Here is a 13,640-nt window from a genome sequence, read left to right as displayed (position 1 = left end):
GATACGTGTGTGTTCATCTCGAAGAAGGAAAGGTCAAGTTACTTCAGTTCCTTGACATTATGGGGGAAAAAAATCTCCCCTATCGGCATGTGTCATTTTTTGTGGCAGATACTGAAAAAGGAATGTTGCCCAATAATTAAAGCCAGGAATAGGAAATCAGCTCTCTCTGCCACTGACTCCTTACCTTGTCACTTCCCCTCTCTGCACCTCAATTTCCCCATCGGTCAAATGAGTATGTTAACACTTACCCACCGGAAAGGGATGTTAGTTGGTAAAGCACTTTAAGGGACTAAAGAAATTCAATTTATTAGTAATTATTAGGATTTTCCATTAAACAAGCTGACTTAAAAAATAATAATTCTATCAACTAAAGGAAATATGTTCAAATTAAAGAACTAGAATGTTGCAGAAAGAGTGAATTACCAGAACTGATGAAACCCCCTCGTGATTTTACTGTCATAGCTTTATTGATTCCGACACTGGGGGGGGGGGGGGGGGGGGGAAGTAAACTTGATCAAAGCTCTGACTCTGCTCATATTGTACATTTCTGGGTAGAGTTAATTTGAGAATAAGGAGCCCCGGTTTTCTTGTGCAAGATTCTCTCATCTATCCCCCGATCCCATTACCCAGGATTCATAATGCTAATGAAAGTATTAACTGAGATGGGGTACAGAAAGAGCCAGTTGCACTAGGTAAGAGAACTCTAGGAAATGAGAAGCAGTGATGCTTTCAGATTAGCCCCAGGCATGCCCCATTCCCTTCAATGGGTTTAAAATGATCACTGCACTTTGTAACAACTCATGGAGACATAATCTTTATGGATGGCTTGCCCCAGTGCTGCAGCGCAGCAGCTTGGAAAGACAAGGGTTTAAACAAGGCAACAGATTCTCCTTGTGATTCAAAGGAGTTGCCTTATTGATCCATAAGAGACCACACATGTGCACAGTCCTGCCTGCAATTAATCAGTAGTCTATGCCTCCACATCTGCCTTAGAAATGCCCCAGGGAAGGAGAGGGGCTGACTGGATTCCCTCTGTTTTAATCCTGTCCTGGCACAAAGGTGGACTGGATGACTCTACAGGTCTAATGTTTCTGTCTGAGGAGGGGCAGGGCAGCAGCAGTGGCCCATAGCCAGGACACAGGGACAAAGGCTTTCATTCATGTCTGATTTTTATCTTTGGCGTCCTTGATACCAGACTAGTACCAGCGGCTCTGCCAGGCACCGTATACAGCTGGGACCCCACGTGGGCTGCATACAGCTGTGCTTGGGATCAGAAAAAGTCAAGAGAGTTTCCACTGGTACATTCCCACTCCCAGGAAAGGAGTCTAAGCAAACGGGAGCAATAGACAATGTTCTACCTAGCAAGTGTATTAAGACTAGAGACCAGCTCCTGGTTTCACTCCTGTAATAGACTCCTGGCCACAATCATCCTCATCACCTCGTTGGTACCTGCAGCAGGACAAAGACACAGAGAGAGAGAGAGAGAGAGACAGAGACACACATCAGTTAAGTGAAGGCCCAATCCTGCTTCCACTGAAGTCAAATGCAAAAATCCCAGGCTTTAAACCCACAACAGAGCAGTATGCCATCTGCAGAGCAGTTATTCCATGTCTCCATCCAGCCTGTGATCAGGGCAAAACCTGGTGGGATCTGTAGCCTACTCTACAGAAGAGATTCCTTTCAAGCATGAGAGGAGTTCTGGGTATTAGTGGGTGTAGAGGAGAAGGTAAATCGTAGATGCCTGGAAAAAGACCGCTCATTAAGGGGGCACTGAGCACTCCTTGTCCCCATTGATATTAAAAGGATTTTAGGGCACTGAGCACCTAGCAGAACTGGGCCCATATTGAAGGCCAGAGTCTCTACTTTACCTACTACTACATATGCATCATATCAGAGAGTAAAAAGGAGCATAGCAGGGGATGGCCAGGACCACACCCCTTCCCGATACTCTAATTCTAGGTGAATGGAGTTCAAAGAATAGCAGTAATAACGATTAAGAGGCTAGATTAAAAATAAAACAAGCTTGGCTCCGCTAAGGGGGATATTACCACAAATCTCTCTACAAGGATCTGAAGGTGGAACAGCACGCAGAGTAAGAATTGTTTAGGGTTCAACAATGGGTGTTAATAGGAGTAACAGGATGAAATTAAACAAAGACACCTTTAGTGTGAACATCAGGAGACCTTTCCCTCTGGTGAGACCCATTAAACTATCAAGAATTTTCCCAGGGAGGTGGTGGGAGCTCCTTCAACTGAGTCATATGGAGCAAGAGTGGACAAGACACTAAAAAAATATACTGCAGGGAGCAATCCTGCACATGGAGTCTCTTCTGTCTTCTACTGGGTTGGAAATACTTACAGGGCTACACAAATCTGCTATAGCCCAATGAACTCAGATCCCCTGCATGGGTTTTGCTGGGAGACCTAAAGCACAGAATGAAAGAAGTGGAATTTGCAACTATAATCCAAGTCCCTGTTCTCAACTGGGACATGCGGCCAAGGTCACAGCCAGTGGCCAGTTTTGCTGGCAATACCCCAGGTTACCTTCCAAGATCTGGTGGACTCTGATGTCTCTCATGAACTGCTGAACAGCATAGTCCTTCAGGTAGCCATAGCCCCCATGCATCTGTAGGGCCTGGTTGCAGATCTGAGGAGAAGAGAACGTTGCTGGGTCAGGCACAGAGTGGTGAAGTGACTTGCCCAGGGTCACACAGCAAGTCAGTGGCAGAGCTAGGACTATTGCCCAGGAATCTGGACTAAGTCTATGCTCTAACCACCAAACCACATTCCCAAGCAGAAATGGAAATGGAACCCAGGAGTCCTAAATTCCAGTCTCTTCTGCTCTAACCACGATATGCCGTACTGCTTGTTGCCCTATTTCCAGACGTGCCATTTAAAACTAATTGTGTCATCTTAAAAGGAATGCTGCAACGCACAAACATTTTAATTCCCCTCAAACAAGGCGGTTTCTGCTGCATTTTTAACTGAGTCTAGGTCCAAAATTAAAATGCAAGACCACCATCTAGTGGCCAGCTAGGATAATTCCAGGATAAAAGCCCTCTTTATTTAAAGATGGTACCAAGCCTAACTATAATTAATCCTGTGTATGAGATGCACCACACTGGCAGTATACATCCAGGGAGCGAATGACAGGATGTAGTGGTAATTCCAAAATATAACTAATCCAAGACAATTCATAGCTCAGGACTTTTTTTCTTTTAATTAAATGGCATTCTGTAATTGCACTAGAGTACCCCCCTCACTCCCAATGACCCATGCTAACCAGGAATTAAGAGCAAGTAATGGACACCCTGGCATGCACCCTTATTACCTCATTGAAAGGTAGCTGAAATCACCAAAATGAAATGCTCTACTCACAGGCCTGCCTGAGCCCCCAGGCTCCTAGAAGCAGCAGAAGGCATTATAGCATATGAAGAATGCCCAGGGAGAAGGATCATGGCCTGCAGAGGGGCTGAGATTCCTGTCTACACCTGGGCCAGGATTCTGGCCCACAAAAGGGGCCCCAAGACTAGGTTTATGACCCACCAAACGTGCTCAGGGCTGGAACCCTGCAGACTGAAGAGACTTCCTGAAATCCCAAGCAGCGTCAGCCACTACAAGGAGACTCTGAACGTCTCTGATTACGACACCCCCGGCAGAGACTTGGAAAACCTACTGTGAAGCACTCATCGGTGGCAAAGAGTTTGGCCATGGCGCACAGGGCGATGGCATCCTCCCGCTCCTCTTGCAGCGCCTGCGCCGCATTCCGTACCATGAGCCGTGCCGCCACCAGGCGTGTCGCCATCTCAGCCAGTCTGAACTGGAGGTACTGCCGGAAAGGAAATAGACAGCACATGAGGGGCCAGGTTAAGCCAGAGGCTCAGTGGGTCCCTGCCGTGAAACACCTCTCCCTACCCATCCTTTTCAGATGGGGCCTTGCCCTAGTACCACCGCCTGCCCCCTCAATTGGGGCCCTGTTCTGAATCCCACACCCCACCCTTTTCCCCCCTCAGGCACTGTCCCCCAAATATCCCTCAGTCCCCTCAGGTGCTCCCCTGTGCTGTCCCCCCATCCCGCTCAGGCAGGGCCCCCATCTTTGTATTTCCTCTTTAGGGAACTTTCTAGAAAGGACTTCCCTTCACATGAAGCTCAGGCCTCTCTGATTCTCTGTGCCAGGGCCACTGGCTCCCCCGACTCCCCAGTTCCTCTCTCTTGGCCTCTGTAGTTTTCTCCAGCTCCTTCTGAGCATCTGTCTCTCTTCTATCATAAGGCCAACAAATAATTATCATGAACTATTTTCTGCATGAGGTGAGAAAACCCCCATCACCTATTGCCACCCAAACCTCTCCCAGCAGGAGATGCTATAGAAGAGGGTCTGAGCACATTAGCATTGGGAGAAGCTACTACAGTACCAGCTTCTCCCAGCAGAACGTGTGTAAGGCAGGATGTGGGAGCTCTGGCTGCTTGTTTATGCAATAGCCAGAGGGGTGCAGTGGTGGAAAGAACAAAGCTTGTAGACAGAAAAGTCACCTGGTTACTGGCCAGGGGTTCCCCAAACTGTTTGCGGACGGTGAGATGGTCCTGGGCCAGGAGGACAGAGGCATGAGCAGCTCCTAGAGAACAAGAAGCTGGCGGGGGAAGCCAAGGGCACAGAGTGAATATTACATGACGGCCACCACACTAGACTAACAGTGAGGAGACCACAGCCCCCTCCCTTCCCCTTGCTCTCAGCTGCCAGGCTTACCAATGTTGATCCTCCCTCCATTCAGGCCCTTCATGGCGATGCCGAAGCCCTGCCCCTCTGTGCCAAGCCGGTTGGCCACGGGAACAGCACAGTCCTCGAAGATCACAGCCCGAGTTGGCTGGGAGTTCCAGCCCACCTGGAAAAGACAGGAGTATCTCACAGACTGGAGGGCTGGGCACATCCAGCTCTCTGCTGGAGAAATAACAGGTCTATCGCTGCTCTCTCCCTCCACTGCCACGATTGTGAAGGAGAGCACCTCTAACGCAGACTCCGTGACACAGAGTGGGGTACCCCTCAGATTCTGCAGTGAAGAGGAGTCTGTTCAGATACCTCTCTAGCCTTTCTGAACTAAAGGTTTACACATGCATTGCCCCTTTCAGCTGGATTTTGACAGTAACTTTCAGGACAGTTTAGGTGGCTCAGTTTTAGTTCGCTGGATTTGTACCTCCAAACACCTGGATCACGAGTTTAGTGATCTCCAAAGCTCTGTAGTCCACATGCAAAGCACCATGCAGCCTGGGAGTCTCTGCTCAGGAGAGACCCCATTACTAGCTTAGCCAAAGGGTCAGGACTGAGCTTCAGCAATGCTGCTGGTGAGGGTTGAGGGTCAGATGCATGTGAAGTTTGCACAGGGGCTGTCTGCACCATACGTAACCCTGATTAGTTTGAGGAGCCCTTAAACTTCACGAGCAACTCAATCCACTAGAAATTGAAATGCAAATGTCTACAGGAAAAGTGCAGATCCAGTGAATCTGTATCTGGTGCTGGCTTGACAGACCTGGAGATTAAAGCCCTCCACCTATCCACGCAGCAGATACAGCATGAGCAGTGGCAGTGCAAGGTTTCCCCATACCGTGTGCCTCAATGCTGCCCCGGGTCAGGACACTGGATTATCTGGGGCTATGGTGCAGTGAGGAAGCAGGATAGCAAACTAGAACGGTCCAGCTGTCTCACCCAGTACAGGGTTGGATGGGCCTGCTATGTGATCAGACATGGGATCGCTAGTGGTCTACTCCAGTCTGGCCTGCCTCTGCCGTGTTCCCCCCGCATACCCTGATGGTGTGTGGGTCTCTCACCTTCCTCTCTTTCTTGCCAAAGCTGAGCCCTGGAGTTCCTTTCTCCAGCACCAGGCAGGAGATGCCCTTGGGGCCAGACCCTCCTGTGCGACACATGACCACGTACACATCTGTGTCGCCACCGCCACTGATGAAGGCCTGGCAAAGGGCACAGGAAAGGAGACAGAATTAGCACGCAGGGAGTTCACGCCCAGAGCCTGGGAAGCAGGAGAGAATCTCCACTGGGCACCATGTGCTGAAAGGGAGTTAGGTGTCTTGTGTGGTGATCCAAGGGCAGAGAAGCTGAGAGGAGGGCGAGGGGATCAGAGAGCTGGAGGAGGAGGAAGGCAGAGGGGAGGAGAGATAAGGAGACAGAAGCAAGGGGCGGGCTTGAGGGATTTGTTTATGGGGTGAAATCACAAGCTGAATAGGTGTAGCCTGGCAAATTGGGGTTGGAGGAACAGAAGGGGGCAGAATAATCACCTCCAGTTACTGGTCGTTAGGTGTGCAGAAATTCCGGGGAGAGGAGGGGGTAGAGCTAGGAGTAGCAGGAGGAAGTTCAGCATCAGGCAGGGCTTCCCAGCAGTGCAATTTACTGGGCTGGGAACAGCATCTCCAAGGGAAGAGGCGGATGCCTCACCACCAAGGGACATGTAAAACAGAACTGAACAAAGCCCTAGAGAATACACTGCGGGGAACGAGCCTGCCCTGGGAGAAGCAACTGGAGACAATGTGAAATAATGGGATATCTCCAGTTCTACAAGCCAAGAGGAAGAGGCAGAGATGAGAGGGTGAGTGGGGGAGTCAGAGAGATATGGCAACGACCCTCTCATACATGCAGGGTGCTCAGGGGTTTTCAAGGCGAGAAAAGTTGGTACCTTGGAACCATTAAGGACGTAGGTGTCACCTTTCCTTTTGGCTGACGTTATCAAGGAAGCTGCATCACTTCCACTTCCTGTTAGTGGGGAAGGAAAGGAGCCAATGAGATGGCAAGGCTGCCTTTCTCCTCCAGAGATTGTCTGTTTACTCGGAATGAGGAGGAGTCAAACTCAGGGCCAAATGCATCCCTGGACCCAGAGAGTAGAACTCCTACTGACCTCAATGGGGGCTGTGCCCCCTTGCCCCCGAGCTCAATTTATCCTCTAGAGCCAAACAATCCAGAGCAGGATGGTCAACCACATCATCATGGGCTGAGGAACAGGTCTCTTCCAGCTCATGTGGGATCCTGACTGCCCATGGCTTTAAACTAGAGATGTCAGATCTGTGTGGATTTATTTATTAAAGTGCCCTGGACAGAGATCCACCTTCTTACCACAGTATTTATCCATTTTGTTTAACCAGCCTTGAAAACAGGAGCTGCAGGCCAGTCAAAGTGGGTCTAGTTTTGTTGCATATTCTGCAAAACTGTGTGTATCCCTCCACACCCGACCAAGGCACCCTTTTGTACCTTCAGCTCCTCACTTCTCTCAGTGAATCACAGCACTTCTCCTTGCCCTTCCCACCACTGCCGTATGCTAAGTGGAGAAGACTGTCAGCATCGTGAGATGTGCCCCATTGAGGTACCAGCCCTTGCTACATTGATACCCTAAAGCACAAGCCACATGGAGATCTGGAGAGCTCAGAGCAACAGGAGATGGAGTTTCACTTCCAGTTCCCTGGAACATTTGAGAACGAGAGTGACTGACACAACATTGCTGGGACTCAGGACAGGAAGGGGATGGAATTATCTGTACATGAAGCTCACCCGGCTCGGTCAGGCAGTAAGAGGCTAACTTCTCCATGCTACAGAGGGATGGGCAGAACTTGTGTCTCTGTTCCTCGTTCCCAAAGGTGTCAATCATCCAAGCACACATGCTGCACCAGGAGAGAAGGGATGGGGTTATAATGCATGCATACAAGCACAGGCCTAGGAAGAAGGACGATCATAGAACGCTCATGCCACTGGCGTGGAGGTTTGGAGGTTTCCAGCCTCTTCCGGAGCTAATCTAACCTAGCCTAGGAGACAGACACTGTCCCCCACTGAAACTGAACAAAGCAACTACACGCCACAGGGACCGGCTCAGGGTCTTAAACTTCATAAAGCTTCTTGGAATCAGTGTACAGGGCTGAGAGTCAGGAGAGCTGCATTCTATTCTCAACTCTGCCACCGACTCAGTGTGAGAGCTTGGACAAGTCACTGCCTCTTTGTGTGCCTTAGCATCTGTAAAAAGGGTATGGAGAGAATTATATGAGTATTAATATTGCAGTAGTGCCTAGGAGTCCCAATCATGGACCAGAACCCCACTGTGCTAGGCACTATACAAATGGAACAAAAAATGATCTCTGCTCCAAAGAGTTTAGAGTTCTACAAAATTATTGTTACAATACTACTACTGAGAGGGAGGTGTAAATATTATTCCCATGCTCTACAAGGAAAAGGCTGACTCTTACTATGTATTGGTACATCATCTAGTGCAATGGGACCCTGATCTTGATCAGGATCGGGATATTGCCACAATAAATAAATCAGTTTAGAGATGGGGTAGCCGAGGCACAGAGCATTTAAGGGATTTGCCCATGGCTATATAGTAAATCAATGACAGAGCTAGGAACAGAACCCAAAAGTTCCCAGCTCCAGCCCTCTGCTCACATCACTAGGCTAAAATTATTTCCTTGTGAATAGGAATGATTCGTTCCGGTGTCCGAGGGACTGCAGCCTGATTGCTAAAAGTAACCAGCCATGCCCCATATGCCAACTAATGGTCCCTACATTACATCCTTACATGATGAAATTCAATACAGACAAGTGAAAAGTACTAGGAAGGAAAAACCAAATTCACAATTACAAAATGAGGAATAACAGCCTCGTTGGTAGTTCTGCTGAAAAGGATCTGGGGGTTATAGTGGATCACAAATCGAATATGAGTAACGATGTGATGCAGTTTGCAAAAAGGGCTAATATCATCATTCTGGGCTATATTAACAGGAGTATTGTATGTAGGACATGGGAAGTAACTGTCCGACTCTGTCCGGCACTGGTGAGGCTTGAGCTGGAGTACTGTGTCCAGTTCTGGTGCCACACTTTAGGAAAGATGTAGCCAAACGGGAAAGAATCCAGAGGACAGCAACAAAAATGATAAAAGGTTTGGAAAATCTAACCTATGAGGAAAGGCTAAAAAAACTGGGCAAGTTTAGTCTTGAGAAAAGAAGGCTGAAGGGGGAGTTTTCAAATATGTTAAGGGCTGTTACAAAAAGGACTGTGACCAATTGTTCTCCATATCCACTGAAGGTCGGTCAAGAAGTATGGGCTTAATCTATAGCAAGGGAGATTTAGGTTAGAGATTAGGAAAAAAATTCTAACCATAAGGGTAGCTAAGCTTTGGAATAGGCTTTCAGGGGAGGTCATGGAATCCCCATCATTGGAGGTTTTTAAGAACAGGTTAAACAAACACCTGTCAGGGATGGACTAGGTTTCCTTGATCCTGCCCCAGCACAGGGAGCTGGACTTGATGACCTCTTGAGGTCCATTCTAGCCCTACATTTCAATGATTCTGTAATGAATGGCACCCGTGAAAGCTGCAAGATGACAGGATTAAGAGTCCCAGTGTTCATAGTAAGAGCCAGACTGACCACAGATGCTTAGCCAGTTGTCCCACACTCACTTATGGATGCTCAAGTAGGCAGTGGTGCTGGTACATCCTGTCGACAAAGCCTCAAAGATGATGGAGGTATCAAGCCGTGACAGTCCTGAGCCACCTACATCTGGTTTCACATAGATCCCACCGAACCCCAGCTGGGCTGCCTTCCGCATTGTCTCCACGGGGAATATTTCCTATTGGAGGCACAAAGGGAAAAAAGGTATCGCAAGAGATTAAGAGCAAGATCAGCTTCCAGTGAAGATGAACCATGAAGCTCAGTTCTGAACTTCCAAGTTTAAGTGGATAGGTAGGCATCTAGGTAGATCAGGGAGCAAGTGCAGGTTTTCTGACTTCTCTGTGCTGCCTGCTGGGGTCACTGATGGCAGCAGGGTGCCACTGCATCAGCATCCCTAAAGGAAATCTTTCCACTGTCACGATCACAGCACTAAGCAAGAGGGAAGAAGCTACTGAAGACACCACTACCTGCAGGGCTGGGGCAAGGGGGATGCTGGAGGGGGGGTAAGAAAAGAAATGACTAGCCTGTTAATGCAGGCAAGAGGAGTCCTGAGGGAGGAGAGGGTGTTGGGTGAAGCACCCCTTTTGTGGGCTGGCAGCTGGCCTGTGCTCTCACCTTTTCATCCCATTCTGCCATGTGAGGGGCCATCTCCTTAGCAGCAAAGTCAAAGGCGACCTTTTGGAATTCCTTCTGCTCCTCGGTCAGGCCTGTAGATGCTGGAAAAGCAGGAGAAGAGCGAATGCTTTCAGAGGATGTGGAAGGAGGCTGCAAACCTCCTCACTTCTTTAATACCCAGGACAAATTTGAAACATTGTAGTAATTATTGTTCACAGTCCAGTATCTCTGAGCCCTGTTATCTGCACTGACCCACTGTGGCATTACAAGCATCAGCCGCGCCTCCCAATGAATCAATGCAGAATGAATGCCTCTGCATGCTGCTACGAGGCAGTGGTCTAGTAGAGGGGCTGCCTTCTGGTGAAGCAAAACCAAGGTCTCGATCTCTTGTGGTCACTGAACATGAACTGCAACACACAACTAAAACTGTATATGTGTGTGTGTGTGTGGGGGGCTTTATTGGTGTTTTTTGATGCAGAAAGGCAGCCGTGACATTCTACAGGGTTCGTTTTTGGTTGTTGTTTGCCTGGGTATTTCCCCTCCCTCTCCATTAGAATGATCACTTTTTGATTTCTTTGCTTTTCTGGAGAACTCACTGGAGAGTTGGGTTGAAGCTTCACAACAGAGCAAAACTTACTGCAACGCCCAACTCCAGCTTCCATGTAAAACCTTGTCTACAAAGAAGAGGTAGGGGGGGATGAACCCATGTAGTTACACTAGTATGAGCCTGAAGCATACATGTGCTTCATCATTGCAATATATACCAGTAATTTACCAGAGAAAGTCACACATATGCAAGCGTGTGACCTTAGATCCTGTACTGGTGTAACTATGTGACATAATTCTACATTGATGACATCTTCATCATCTGGACCCATGGAAAGGAAGCCCTTGAGGAATTCTACCATGATTTCAATAATTTCCATCCCACCATTAACCTCAGCCTAGATCAATCCACACAAGCGGTCCATTTCCTGGACACTACTGTGCTAATAAGCGATGGTCACATAAATACCACCCTATACCGGAAACCTACTGATTGCTATACTTACCTACATGCCTCTAGCTTCCATCCAGGACACACCACAAGATCCACTGTCTACAGCCAAGCTCTAAGATACAACCGCATTTGCTCCAATCCCTCAGACAGAGACAAGCACCTACAAGATCTCTATCAAGCATTCTTAAAACTACAATACCCACCTGCTGAAGTGAAAAAACAGATTGACAGAGCCAGACGAGTACCCAGAAGTCACCTCCTACAAGACAGGCCCAACAAAGAAAACAACAGAATACCACTAGCTGTCACCTTCAGCCCCCAACTAAAACCTCTCCAGCGCATCATCAAAGATCTACAACCTATCCTGAAAGATGATCCCTCACTCTCACAGACCTTGGGAGAGAGACCTGTCCTCGCTTACAGACAACCCCCCAACCTGAAGCAAATACTCACCAGCAACCACACATCACTGGACAAAAACACTGACCCAGGAACCTATCCTTGCAACAAAGCCCGATGCCAACTCTGTCCACATATCTATTCAAGTGACATCATCATACGACCTAATCACATCAGCCATACCATCAGGGGCTCGTTCACCTGCACATCTACCAATGTGATATATGCCATCATGTGCCAGCAATGCCCCTCTGCCATGTACATTGGCCAAACCGGACAGTCTCTAAGCAAAAGAATTAATGGACACAAATCTGACATCAGGAATCATAATACTCAAAAACCAGTGGGAGAACACTTTAACCTGTCTGGTCATTCAATGACAGACCTGTGGGTGGCTATTTTACAACAGAAAAGCTTCAAAAACAGACTCCAAAGAGAAACTGCTGAACTCGAAATGATATGCAAATTAGACACAATCAATTTAGGTTTGAATAACGACTGGGAATAGCTGAGCCATTACAAACATTGAATCTATCTCCGCATGTAAGTACTCTCACACTTCTTATCATCCTGTCTGTACTGGGCTATCTTGATTATCACTTCAAAAGTTTTTTTTCTCTTACTTAATTGGCCTCTCAGAGTTGGTAAGACAACTCCCACCTGTTCATACTCTCTGTATGTGTGTGTGTATATATATCTCCTCAATATATGTTCCATTCTATGCATCCGAAGAAGTGGGATGTAGCCCACGAAAGCTTATGCTCAAATAAATGTTAGTCTCTAAGGTGCCACAAGTACTCCTGTTCTTTTTATGTGACATAAGTACATCCCTGCAGACAAGCCCTGAGGGGAGAAGGCAATGTGGAGTCACATACAGGTTAGAACTCTTTGTTTTTGTCAGAGTTAAATAAAACCCAACCAAGCAAAGCAAACCCAAAGAATTTCAAATAGAGTCAGACCTATTCCCCTTCCCCACTCAGTTACAGATAGGAAAGCTACAGCCCAGGTTTCAAAATCCTGCAATGGAACTACTAACTCCCCAGGTCCTTCAGAGGATCCTCTAGCAAAATTTAGGAAGACAAGAATTGATATTCCTCATTTTAAAATCTTCTGTTGTAACCACATTCAGAGACCCCCAATTAGGATCAGGGCCGTGTTGTGCTCGGTGCTGTACAAACACATAGAAAGAGTCCGTGCCATGAAGAGCTAACACTCTAATCTTCATAAGATAAAACACAAGCAGAAAAAAAAATTAAAACAAACTTTAGACCATGCTCACACATCATAAAGAATCAGTAAAGGCTATAAGCAAAATATATTCCCCCTTTTGTAGTCCACATCTAGAGATCCTATAGCACTTCTTGCAAAAGTAGAGACAGGAATCCTAATGCCTTGGCTAAAGGCTAACGTGCATAATTACATTCTGCTTTGTGAAATTCCCACTTTTTAGAATCATAGGGTTAGAAGGGACTGCAAAGATCATCTAGTCTAAACCCCACTTACAATTAGAGATGAGATTCTTCTTTGATGCAGGCCCTACAAGGTGTCACGGGGCTGTGCACGTTGTTTGAACAGCACCAACACATGGGACTTTCACCCCTTCCCTAGTGAGACCATGCTCCAGCTGGAAAGATCTCACTGGCAGGACGCATTCCCGGACGTACCGCCTACGTGTGCCCTTTCTTAAGTGCATGGCATTGCTCTCACTCAGAATCATACCCCCTTGGAACACACACAGCAACTCCTGCTGGTCCAGAATGGACAAAGGAAGGAGGCTCAGTCCCAGCGCTGGTTTTAGGGGCTCCAGCACCTCCCTTGTAATTAAGATGCGCCCATCCCCATCGCTTCTGGGCGCCCCTGCTTCCACATCCTGCCCCCTCCCCCTTCTGCACCGCCTGGCCCCGCGCACCGTGGGGGCTCGGCCCCTCTGCCCTGAACCTTACGGTCAATACAGGAGACGATCCTCCTGCGCCCCAACACCTGGGGCCAGCTTGGGGTCCTCCGCAGCTGGGCCCCTAACCTGCTGCAACCTCGCCAAGCCATGCCAGCAGCCCTCCTGTGCCGGGGCGCCTGCCCTGCGCCGCACTGCGGGAGTTGTAGTCCGCAGCGGAGGGCAGCCCCTAAAAGATCCCCGGCCGAGGAGGGGGCGCGGGACTACAGCGCCCAGAAAGCACCGCGCAGGGAGGCTGAGGAAT

The 13,640-nt window shown here is 48.2% G+C and overlaps 1 protein-coding gene across 1 annotated transcript; it reads right to left on the bottom strand.

Annotated features, from left to right (window-relative positions):
* Positions 1 to 495: 495 nt before the first annotated feature.
* On the bottom strand, positions 496 to 13,508 carry ACAD8 (acyl-CoA dehydrogenase family member 8). The gene is made up of 11 exons (XM_026657932.2): positions 13,389 to 13,508; positions 10,047 to 10,147; positions 9,440 to 9,609; positions 7,543 to 7,652; positions 6,677 to 6,753; positions 5,820 to 5,957; positions 4,744 to 4,879; positions 4,530 to 4,627; positions 3,676 to 3,828; positions 2,544 to 2,646; positions 496 to 1,449 (listed from the first exon to the last, which is right to left on the bottom strand). Exons 1-11 carry the CDS (start codon positions 13,486 to 13,488, stop codon positions 1,397 to 1,399), a joined length of 1,239 nt encoding a protein of 412 aa, XP_026513717.1. The 5' UTR covers positions 13,489 to 13,508; the 3' UTR covers positions 496 to 1,396.
* Between the last annotated feature and the right edge of the window lie 132 nt (positions 13,509 to 13,640).

The sequence above is a fragment of the Terrapene carolina genome, unplaced genomic scaffold (assembly GCF_002925995.2).
Source record: "Terrapene carolina triunguis isolate 2854851 unplaced genomic scaffold, T_m_triunguis-2.0 Scaffold374, whole genome shotgun sequence".
Lineage (NCBI taxonomy): Eukaryota > Metazoa > Chordata > Testudines > Emydidae > Terrapene > Terrapene triunguis.
This window is presented reverse-complemented; position numbering and strand designations above follow the sequence as displayed.